This window comes from Gymnodraco acuticeps, unplaced genomic scaffold (genome assembly GCF_902827175.1).
Source record: "Gymnodraco acuticeps unplaced genomic scaffold, fGymAcu1.1, whole genome shotgun sequence".
In the NCBI taxonomy this organism is placed as follows: Eukaryota; Metazoa; Chordata; class Actinopteri; order Perciformes; family Bathydraconidae; genus Gymnodraco; species Gymnodraco acuticeps.
The window spans coordinates 110,843-123,172 of record NW_022990905.1 but is presented as its reverse complement, the minus strand read 5'-3'; the positions used below and the strand labels follow the sequence as shown (position 1 = coordinate 123,172).

The window sequence follows — 12,330 nt, the reverse complement described above, 5'->3', positions numbered from 1 at the left end:
TATAGCGTTCCAAATCTGCTGCAATACAATTTCTGAATGTAGAGATCTACAATCCCATCAAATCTTGTTTGAAAATATGATCCTGTTTTACTTGGCAATTTAAGTCCATCTCAGAGAACGTCCTTACTGCCAGCCTTGGCCATGTGAAGGCTGCGAAGCATAGCCAGACAGTTCAAGGGGACTGAGCTGGAGCATCCTTCCTTTCTACACACAACCTCGTCCAGAAACCCCCCTCTCGCAAACCTCACACATTTGAGTGACCGATATGCCTCTCTTACGCAAGTAGAAATTCAGTGAGATGGCCAGAATAAAGAAAGGAACCAACAGTGCATGTATAACTTTGAACAACCAGGCTGCAAAACCAAAAAGTAAGAATTGCATGAAAAAAAAGCAAAGTGACACAAAATACCAGGTAAACTATGGTATTATTTACAACAAACAATATTTAACGGAATACATAAAGGTGAATATGGTAAAGGGTTCTGAAATGTTACAACTACAAATAACAATAATTACTGTCACAGTAAATGCAAGATGTTATTTACATTCATGTCAAGTTGAATTGATTTCCAAGTATGTGTTGGGTGTATTTCCCCTGTTTTTATCATTGCTCTGTTTTTTGTTGCACAACATTTTTTTAATGTTTTTCTTTAGCCTAGAATCTTTAATTGGACTGTTTGATTAAAAGGAGAAGATTTGTGTCTGCAATGTATGGTCTAAATCAGGGATGGGCAACTTCGATGGTGGTGGGGGCCACATCATTGATGTACTGGCCACCAGGGGGCCGCAGATTCACTTGGAACACACACACACACACAAATTCCATGTGTTGTATGTAATTATTAACAAATATACTAAGTCTGACATCTTCATTGACATTTTACAATCAAAGGGAACATCCCCAAAAAATGGGAACATCCTCTAATAAGCTCACTAAACAAATATCAGTTCACAGACATTTTATTTCATTTTTACAAGTGGCATGTTTGTATTGAACAGGTTATTAAACAGTGGAATACAACTATTTTAAACTATTGGAAAGCACGGAAAATGTGTGTGTATTGAGATTAACCATTAGATGACATGCACATGAAGTCATGAACACTAACCCAGACATTAGTTGTCTAACTTGAACCTAAAACACGTGTAGCCTGTCTCTGCTCACGCACAATAAGGGGAGTGTCTACACAGACACCTGTCAGCCCGCACTCTGCTGTTCCTCAGCGCCGCTCCCCCCCCCTCCCGCTGAAATTATGAATGAAAAGCGTAGTAATCATAGATAACACGGCAGGGTCCATGACAGTTTGTTTTCATCTGATTTCAAATAAACAAAGTCTTGGTTTTAAGAATATTAAACTTGTTTCGCCAAATTCAGATGATAAATACAACTTGTAAGCTTGTAAATGCATAATTACAAGAGGCAACTTAACCTCACAGCAGGCATAACAACAGCCGGTGTTTCTTGTGAGGGTTTCCCCGGGAAACAAACACAATACACACAAATGCGTCACAGATTATTTCGCGGTATTTGAAATCATCTACGCAGCTCGCGACGTAATTAGGAGTCTAGTGGACGGTATCAGTACTACAAGTAAAAACTTTTTTTTAATTAATTACGTTGTTTATAAATTAATCTGAGGGCCGCAAAAAGAGGAGGTGGGGGCCGCATGCGGCCCGCGGGCCACCATTTGCCCATCCCTGGTCTAAATAAAATAATACAGAACGACATTCATCACATCATAATTCACAAGTCACTTATAGGACTGATGACAAATGCGCATGTGATAAAAGTGCCTACAATGATACATATCTCACAGGAAAGACAAATGATATGTATTGTGCATGAACCTAAGGAGCAAAGTAGTGTTAGAGCTGTGTAATAATCAATCCTGCACGTGTACACTGAAACAAACTGGAAAAAAATACATTTGGGATGGTACTGCCACAAATAAGTAGGCTAGGGCTGGAAAAAGATGAGCTTATTACAGGTTGGCTGCAGGCTGACACATGTACAGTACTGCAGGTAAACTATGCCAGATACAGATGACTGTATTTCTTCTTTCATTCCCCAATGACCTCAGCCCATTTTGAATAAACAAAAAGACCTGATGGTAGCATTTTCAAATGATGACAACAGTTTTGCAGGCTGGATCCATTGGAAAGTAACAAAGTACATGACTCAGTTAGTGTACTTAAGTTGAATTTTGAGGTACCTGAACTTCTATTCCACTATATTTCGCATGAAATTATTGTCCTTTTGATAGTGGTTACTAGTAACTTTTTACATAAATAACATGATCTGTGAATATATATTTATGTTCCAGGTCTTCCAGGGACGAATCCCGATGGGCCGGTAGCCCGGTACCGAAGTGGGCCGGTCGGACCACTCGACGCGGCCCACTGCCCCACTCCGATCGGCCCACTTCGGTACAGGTGAAATTGTAATCAGCTTAATGCTTGGCCCATGTATACGAGTGAACGTGGATCGCTTTATTTAGTGATCGGATACGATCGGAAAAGCATTCCATGTAAACGGGGCTATTGATAGGTTGTCAAATTTGTCAATCTTATGTTTTCGAAAGTAGGCTAATAGATGAACTGAAGGGGTTGGGCCGGGAGAGATGAGTCGTCTCTTCCAATTGGAAAGAGGGCGAGGCCCGCGTCAGAGGCATACTTGCCAACCCTCCCGATTTTCGCGGGAGACTCCCGATTTCATTGCCCTCTCCCGGTTTCTTCCCGGAGTCATATTTCTCCCGCATTTCTCCCGATTTCTGACAAAATCAGATTTACTCAGGACTGTTTGCACTCAGACTTTAATACAGCTACACCATTGTTTGGTTTCCGTGGTAGCGCGTCTCTTTAGTAGCGCGTCTCTTTAGTAGCGCGCGCAACTGAAAGTCTGAGAGGGTGAGCCGATAGTCACAGAAAACAGAACAAGAATCGACAACTATACCCTCTGCTCACTCCTTTCCTGAAAAATACAGGTCCAGCCAGCTCCATCAAGGATGGTGCTACAGGCTGCAAGACAGTGTACTTACAACTACAATAAGCATGTGTAGATGTTAATCTAATACAGCTCCGGTGATCCACTAACACCCCCCCCCCGCGGTGGTTTTGAAATGCTCCCGATTTCTGAGGTCTCAAGGTTGGCAAGTATGGTCAGAGGTCCACTCATTAGACAAGCTCCCTAGCTTCGTTTGATGATTGATCAGTAAGTTAGCTAGTGAAATTGAGAAAGACAAGATGGAGAACAGTAAAAAAAGAAAGGGTGGGGCTGAAAAAGCCAGAATGAAAAAACGAAAATTGCCACACGAAGATGCTGGAACATTTTCGAAAATCACAGAGCTGTTTAGTAGAAGGGCTCCCGCTCCCAGTCGCAGTAATAAGGAGGAGAATGAAAAGGAAGATGATGAACCACAGACCCGGCATATAATGACAGCAGGTGCAGGGCTGTGTTAATTTATGTTACTGTTAGCAATAGCATTAGTTGACTGAGAAAACCGTCAAGAAAAAAGTTTAGCGATGTTACGACTAGTATAATATGCCCACGGCTGTGATTGACAACCTGGACAGCCAGTCAGAAGCAAGAATGCCAACCTAGAGAGCCAATCAGAACCTAGAACGGGCTGCAGGGCTGGCCAGACTATTATATTGTGCATACAGTTAGATGCATTAGGATAGAGTCATATGCTCATGATATTCCAAGTTAAATTATATAATATTAATATTATAATTTTAAATAATTATATTAAATAATATTAATATTCAATCATATTAATATTGAATAATAAGGACACAGAGATGTGTGGCCAATTCACTATTGCATTCATTTTAGTGATTGACATTACTGTGCATGATATTGTATTCCTTGAAGTTGGTTATTTAATACTGGACAAGTGCTCTCATAATGACTATTAGAATCATTTGTTGGTTAGACCACATGGCATTGATTGAATATCTGAGCTGCATGTGCATTGGCACTTCTTTTTGTTTACAGCCAGGCACAGGCAACCATTTTTGACTATACCCATTAGCTGTACTTTGTCCTTAATCCCAATTGTACATTCACGTTACTGACTCCTACAGTCAGCCACTTTGACACACTTCACACATGACACGGACATTTTTAAGAAACCTTAACTAAAGGAAGGTTTCATTTTGCACCTTACTCCTGTTGTCCATCTCTTTTATGTTATGGCTTGACTCTGGGGAATCTAGCCATAACAGTATACAGTATATGAGCATAGTAGATGTATCATTTATCTGTAGGCTACAAGGGTGGCCCGCATGTGTGGGCGGCGGCTCGGTGTGTGGGCCGGTGCGTCTGAACGTCCCGGGCTGAATTAGTGTCCCAGTCCGCCCCTGTCTTCCAGTACATATGTGCCCCACATTGACAAATTCAATTATTTAAAAAATAAAGAAACGGAAACATATAATATTGTATAATAAACAACAGTTTTGAAAAAGCAATTCTTACAATGCGTACTTTTATTTGTGTTACCTTAAGTAACATATTGGACTTTACCGTACAATAGAGTATTTTTAGACTGTGATCTATGTGGTCTAGCATCTGAATACTTATTTCATCTCTGACCGGATTCTTCGTATTTTTTTTAGTAATGATATTTTAGTAATTACTAAAATTCTTCGTATTTTAGTAATGATGAACAAGCAATGATTTGTCTGCAGAAAATAGATGGATAATAAATAGCACCTTTCCAAGACTAAAATGCTAAATAATCATGTGAAAATAAACAGATAAAAACGTGTTATGACTTTTGTTGTTTTTCTTCAGTCAGTGGGACAAGTTACCCCACAGCCCTGTCTTGTCAGAACAAGAAGCTATTTCCTGAAACTATTTCACAGTTGTGGTTTCTTCAGTTTGATGCAAGACTAAGGCTTAGAGGAGAACACAATCATATAAAAAGTAATGCATGCATCAATTACATATCTACAGTTGCAGTAGACTTCAAACTGTTGGATGCCAGTTTAGTGTTCACGCATGTGCACGCTGTAGCCACACAATACCTGTGGGTTTGCAACATGCTGCAATTTATGTAGGGGAAATACCGTTTTAAAGTAAGAAATATCCCCCAAAACGTTTCAACTGTATCCAGAGTAAGTGAACGTGTATTTCTCCAAAAATGTGTCCTTTGTAGACTAGGGTGACCAGATGTCCCCGTTTTCTGGGGACAGTCCCCGTTTGTATTGCCCTGTCCCCGGTTGAAACTGTCCCCGTTTTTTAATATACGTTAAAAACACATAGCAAGGTGAAATAAAACGTTTCATGTCAGGAAACACTGGGTAAACAGACTGCGGTCATGCCAGCCCCCACTTCGGAAAACACAGTCAAGCCAGTAGCGATGTGTCGGTCGCGAACGAGCCGGCTCCAAGAGCCGGCTCCAAGAGCCGGCTCTTTTAAGTGAACGACGGGAGCCGGCCCGCGAATGAGCCGTTTTTTGTTAAGTAATACAAGACAGAATGATGATGATGATGATGATCTCCGCGCTACAGCTGCGTGCATGCATGCAGTGACATGTAATATCCAAGGATTAGAGACTGTTGGATGCTGCTGTTTTGAGCATTGCAATATATTTCTTTTCACTGTTATTTATTTATGATTATCCTTAGGCTCAGCAAAGATTTGATGTCAGCTGTTGCTGTCTTTTTTTCTATAGTTAATACAGAAATAGAGCCCTGCTGTTTTGTCAGGGCCTTTTCTTTAAATATAATTTTAAAATGTCGATACAGTAGCCTCTTTTTTTAAATGTCTATGCTTAAGTTTTTATAGGTGTTGCTATCTGTTTTGTGTAGCGTGGTTCTACAAGCAAGTCAGTGCATTCATTGGGTGGTATCAGAGAGTTACAAGGGTCTGTAAATGCAATGAAAACATTTGGCCACAGAAAATCATTTATTAAACATGTCATTCTTACTTTTGAATACTTCAGTACAAAGGATGTATTGAATAATTTAAGTGATATATGTGTACACATATCATTAGTCAAAACAGGGCTACATTTGATTGAATTATAAAATGTATATGTGGTAAAATGAAGAGCCGTTAGGGAGATGAAAGAGCCGGCTTTTCTTGGTGAGCCGAGCTAAATGATCCGGCTCACTAAAAAGAGCAGGAATTCCCATCACTACTACAAACTATGTTTGTGCGTTCTCGTGAAGGGTCACCCACATCAAAGGCGCTGTTTACACCGGAACGAAACGGGTTGTATGTGCTACTTTTCTCTTTCGTATAGCCCGTTCGTTCACACGAGGCCGTAACGGAACCGCGGAAACGGACCCCTAAAACGATAACGGGTCCCAAGGTGGATAGATCTGCGGACGGAACGCTCTGGGGGGCCAAACGGCTCCGTGTGTACGTCCCACGATCATTTCCTGATAACGATGAAGCCATATCCCCGCCTCTCCCCACCTCTGCTGTAGCATGGTCAGTAGAGCTGTCAGTAGCTACTGACCATGCTACAGATGTTAGTGCAAAATCTACAGCTCCTCTACCACAACCATCAGCAACAAGTGGACATGGAGAACTACATGAACAACATGTTGCTAAATCCACCCCGGAGAATAAACAGAAGGGCAACCAGGCAAGCATGGCAACCATGCTCGGGGGGTTTCTTCGTTGCTTTTGGTGTATTTTGTGGTGGAAGTACAGCGCCACTTACAGGGCCGGCATATGTACTACAGCGGGACAAGCGGTCTCGCGTGAAGGGACACGTTTATTGAGCCGTATCCGTGTGAACTGAAGACTTTTTTATATCGAATTCGGTTCGTTTGCGTTCCCGTGGGGCTATTCCAAACCAACGAGTGTGGGGTGGGGGTGGCTGAACAGGCCCTCCAACAGCGAGTCTACATCGGTCCTGTTTTCACCTGCTGCCCTACCTGAACATGTGCCGGCTGTTTGTGCTATCAGGGAACATGCTGTGTACAAATATTTCCATGCAAACATTTACTTATAAACAGCACAAAGACATTTGATATTGTTATACTGATTTGAACTTGAAGGTTACATTGTATTCTTAATTGTATACCCGTGTCTAGTCTAGAAAACAGTAGAATTGTTAATTAGTTTGTGAAGTTGTGTTTATTTACAGGGACTGTTGCAGAAACCGAGCACCTCATAGACATCAGATTTAAACAAAAAGAGTTACACATTTTTCTGTAATTTTTATTGATTTTTTGTCCGAAATATGCTGACTTAAAACCGTTGTTATGAAAATGTAAGACATTTCCTGTTCCTGTCGAAGAGAGGGGACAGGGGAGTTTGTCCAAAAGCTTGTCTTGGGAGGGTGAAGGGGTCAGTTTGGAATTCAGCCATCAATTAGGAGCTCTTCAATTTGAAGGTGGTGAAATCAAGAGCATATGGCATTGCCTTCAGTTCTGATTTTAACCACTATGAAACAATCACAGCACCCAGAACCACCAGTTTGTAAACGGGGATTCTCCGTTTCTTTTGGCAAGAGTTTTTGGTCCTTAGCAGCTGCCAGTAAGACTTTTAAGTGTTCAAATATTTACCTTCATTCTATCATGGTATGAATCTGTGTTGTTTGGTGAATTAATGCCAAAACCTTCTCAATCTGGTGAATTTTAAGATGTGTAACAAGGATGATTCAAAGATCATGTTTTGTCGCAATGTGTGATTGTTTTTCTGGTGTTTTTTTGGAAACTTATATTATTCATTCACAACTTTGTAAATGTTTAGAGAGCAGATACAAAGCTGTCTCTTCAAATGTAACCATTATTTGCTGATGATTAAAGCATATGTACAAATGTTAATTGCTGATTATATTTAGCCTATACTGATGTGACGTTCACGAACGATCCGATTCTTTTGAACGGCTCTTTGGTACGAACGAAGGGAACCGAGCCCTATGTTCTTTTTATCGATGTTTCACTGCCTGCCATAAATCCACTCGTCTTTACGGGAACTTGCTTTCCTGAATGCAAATGTGCCATAGATCATGGCATAACGCATACTGCTTGAGTAGTAGTTTGGCTGCCTGAGAGATGTAGCAAGTTAAACATTTTCTGTGAGTAAAAGTAGATTTCTGGCAATAGTCAATCATTATCCTGGTGATTATTTCGCAGATAAACCTATTAACCCCCCCTTTAAAAAAAAAAACCAAGCTCTTTTGAACGGCTCTCGGAAAGGAACGGAGCCATAACATCCGGCTCCCTTCAAAGAGCCGTAATTCCCATCACTATTAGCCTAAGGCTCAATGCAATATTTAGGATGTTTTGATTGGTAGGGGGGTGCACAGTCTGCCATTACACCAGCTATTACAAATATTCCTCATCCTTTAACAGCTTTCATACGTGTGTGAGCCACTGTACCGCCGTCACGCTGCTCTGTGTCAGTCAGCAGGGATCTGTGGTAGATCTACGCAGACAGTACTCTGCCTCGTGGTCTCTGTGTCATCCTGCTGGAAAACGGTTATGCGTCATGACACGTTCTTAATTGATGGCTAGTGTTACGTATGTATTTGAAAAGGAGCACTCCCAACGATAAAAGCCCACTGGTTTCACAACTACTTAAAAGTGAGAAAAACAATTAATTGTATACAATCTGTCCCATTGAATGACACTTTGTTCCCTTTTCACTATGTTTGAAGCAGATTTAATTGCAAATCAGGTAGTTAATTCAGCAAAATTTGCCATAATATATCTGATTGTTGAAAAAAATCAGTTATAACATGAAAATAAACCCAATCATGTATTTAAAGATGTGCTTTTCTTTGTGCATAAACATTTATTCTAACACTTGTTCTCCCTTTTATTTTATAATAACAGTTTTTTAAACATGGAAATTCCCTAAAGCACAATCAACAGTATATCCTCCAAATGACTCATTTTGAACATACTAATGTACCTGTAGCTTTTCCATTGCTGCCTGTTCGGTACCATGTCACACTGTGACAATGAGAATCTATTACCAGATGTGCCTAGTAGGAGGCAACATTGCCTATGCCTTTATCAAGCAGAATTATGCAACTTGTTCCACTCCTGGGTAAACTTCATCTATTATATGTGGCATGGTCTATAACCCCTGAGGCAAATTTAAAAAGAGCAATAGATTAAAAACCTTTATAAAATGGCAGTCTTTCTGACTTAGACTGATGTCAGGTATATTTGGCCACATACTCAAAATTGAGCAGTTATATAAAGTAAGCTGTTTCATTATGCTTGTCTTACAATGGTTTGTTTAAAGCAAGTCTGAGATAATATCTACGAAATAAAAGCAGAAGTCTCTACATTGACACATTCAGGACTTTAACTAATAAAGTATATGCTGCCAATATGAGTGAACACCTATTGTTTATGACTTTTAGCAATAGAAATCCAGCCCATGTTTATGTTTTTCGTCCAAGGAGATGTTTTGGTGACCAGAGTCAGATTTAAATATGGACCTTCTCTGCAGCCCGGGGCTTTCATGTGAGGTGAAGAGGACAGGTGAGGAGCTTTGCTCCTGTCGTCGGACGGATGTGTTGGCTTCATCCTGAGCTGGAGAAGGCCAGGCAATACTGGAGAGGTCTACAGAGGGCCTCAAGTCCAAAAGAGTGTCCCTGATCTGCTGGTTCTCCCGGGTCGCTGCCTGCCACACCACCTCCAACTCTTCCTCTATTTCCCTGGAGGAGACAAGAGAGGAGAGAAGACAAGGAAGCCAGTCAGGCGAGCCGATACAATGACTTACATATATATCAAAACACAACAAACTTCTGGAAATGTAATTCAACCAGAAAGGCAGAGCATAATACAAAAAAATAAAGGCTGAAAAAATAAAATGGACCTAAATGATTTAAAAGAAAAAACAATCTGGTGATCCATTTTCTAAGTCTGTTCTTAATTGTTTCTACTTCTTGGGTTATGGTTATGAGCAGGATAAAAAAGATGTTGGCCAACAGGAGCAAATGCGCAACAACGGCCCCAAACATTTCCATTAAGAGAAACACGCTGTAGTTTCAAAAAAAATGCAAATTAAAAACACAAATGTGCCAAATCAGTTGCAAATGAAGAAACATCTTCACCAACTTCACAACACATGGGCAGCATTTATTACATTATTATTACATTGCATTTAGCTGACGCTTTTATCCAAAGTGACTTACAATAAGTGCGTTCGACCAACAAAATACAACTTGAAGAAAACAGAATCATATAAGTACATCAGGTTTCATAGAGCCAAACATTTCAAGTGCTACTCAACTGGCTTTAGATAAGCCAGCCCTTTATTAGTATAAAAGTGCTTCGTTAATAGTTCTATCGCTCGAAGTGGAGTCGAAAGAGATGAGTTTTCAGTTTGCGCCGGAAGATGTGCAAGCTATCTGCCGTCTTGATGTCAATGGGGAGCTCATTCCACCATTCTGGAGCCAGGACAGCAAACCCACGTGTTTTTGCCGATGGGAACTTGGGTCCCCTTCGCAGCGAGGGCGCAGCGAGTCGTTTGGCTGATGCAGAGCGTAGTGCACGCGCTGGGGTGTACGGTTTAACCATGTCCTGGATGTACGAAGGGCCAGATCCATTCGCAGCATGGTACGCAAGTACCAGTGTCTTGAAGTGGATTCTAGCAGTTACCGGAAGCCAGTGAAGGGAGCGGAGGAGCGGAGTAGTGTGGGAAAATGTAGGAAGGTTGAAGACCAGACGAGCCGCTGCATTCTGGATGAGCTGCAGAGGTCGGATGGCACATGCAGGTAGACCAGCCAGGAGGGAGTTGCAGTAGTCTAGGCGTGAGATGACGAGAGCCTGGACCAGAACCTGAGTCGCTTTCTGTGTCAGCTGGGGACGTATCTTCCTGATGTTGTAAAGCGTGTATCTGCAGCAACGGGTTGTAGCAGCTATGTTTGCAGTGAAGGACAGGTTGTTATCTAGGGTCACACCCAGATTCCTTGCAGTCTGAGTCGGGGAAACAACTGAGGTGCCGATGTTGATTGTTAGGTCAAGAGTGGGACAATCTTTTCCCGGAAGGAAGAGCAGCTCAGTCTTGTCAAGGTTGAGCTTGAGGTGATGAGCATTTAGAACACATTAACCAGCTGGATGAAACATGCACAGCGTTTACTGAAACAACGCATTATAAAGTCTGTGTTATTGGAAAGTTACCCAAAATGTAAGCTTTGTTGTCTTATTTTAACAATTTATTTACAGGATTCCTTCCAAGATTATTGCAGTTCTGCTGTAAGCTAGCTAGCTAGCCTAGCTAACATAGTCATATTAAATATACTGACAAAACACTTAAAAGGCTAACTGTTTCCAGGGACATTTTATTTTTCCTTCAGGATCCTTTTTCCTGATGTACTACTCACTTTTGCCTCATATGCTGGAAAGTTCACCTGCTAAAAACTATTCCAGGGGAAAGTCAGGGGAAAACACTTTATTACATACCAAACTTTTTGCTCATTTGCTTCTCTGGGGCTTTACGTACAGTAAATACATGAAATACAGAAGAATAAAAAAACGTAGACTGAGTTAACCCAACACATTAAAGGCAAGTGTGTGTTGGAGTTAGGAAAGGTGGAAAACAGGTGACATGTGGTGGTAATGAAGCTCATTCATACATCACTGTGACTGCAGTGTGATCAGGCTGACCACAGGAAGACCAACTGTTCATCCCTACTTTCTTAAAGGGACCATGTCATGCTTTTCCGGTTATTACCCATCCCCTTGTATGTTATGAAGGTTTTTCTGCATGTAAACGGTCTGCAGAGTCAAAAACCCTCAAAGTACACCCTGTAGCGAGTACAACTCTAACAAAAAAAAAAACTATGCTGCCCCAGAACGCCTCGTTGGAGATTTCTCATTTTCCATTGTTTTCTTCCTGGGTTCTGTGACATGTGAATACCCAGATCAACAACAAATGACCGGATTGGCCCAAATGGACCAATCCGCAGAGCACCTCACACACCTATTCCCTATTCAGGGTTCATACACTTTTTCACCAATGATTTTCAATGACTTTTCCATGACTTCTCAATGACCTTTACCTCATTTTCCATGACCAAAAAAAAATTACCACTGAAAATGGTTTATTTTAACATGGAACAGAAAAATAAGGTCTGCATATGAAACATGTTGTGCCTATCAAATCAAATAGTAGGCTTACTATCTTCTACACGCTAAAGCAACTGTAGTCAGGGAGGTAAAATCATCAGGTATGAAAAAGGTGACAAGGACCCGACCCCTGACCCCACGGGATATCGGCTTTAAAATGAGGAATAACAGGATGTTAGCAGTCAGAACAACTAAAGCAGCAGGTAATAATAACTACTTTGTAGTAGGGATGCTCCGATCGCCAATTTCGGGGCTGATCGCTGATCGTCGATCGCC

General features: G+C 41.1%; 1 protein-coding gene across 1 annotated transcript in view; it reads right to left on the bottom strand.

The window, feature by feature from the left end:
- Positions 1-7,176: 7,176 nt before the first annotated feature.
- The window catches only part of LOC117557816 (centrosomal protein of 89 kDa-like), a gene marked incomplete at its 5' end in the record, with an annotated part of 113,451 nt that continues 108,297 nt past the window's right edge, over positions 7,177-12,330 (bottom strand). The window contains one exon of the mRNA XM_034233761.1: positions 7,177-9,638. Within this exon, the coding sequence (XP_034089652.1) occupies positions 9,338-9,638 (301 nt within the window). The remainder of the gene's footprint in view (positions 9,639-12,330) is intronic.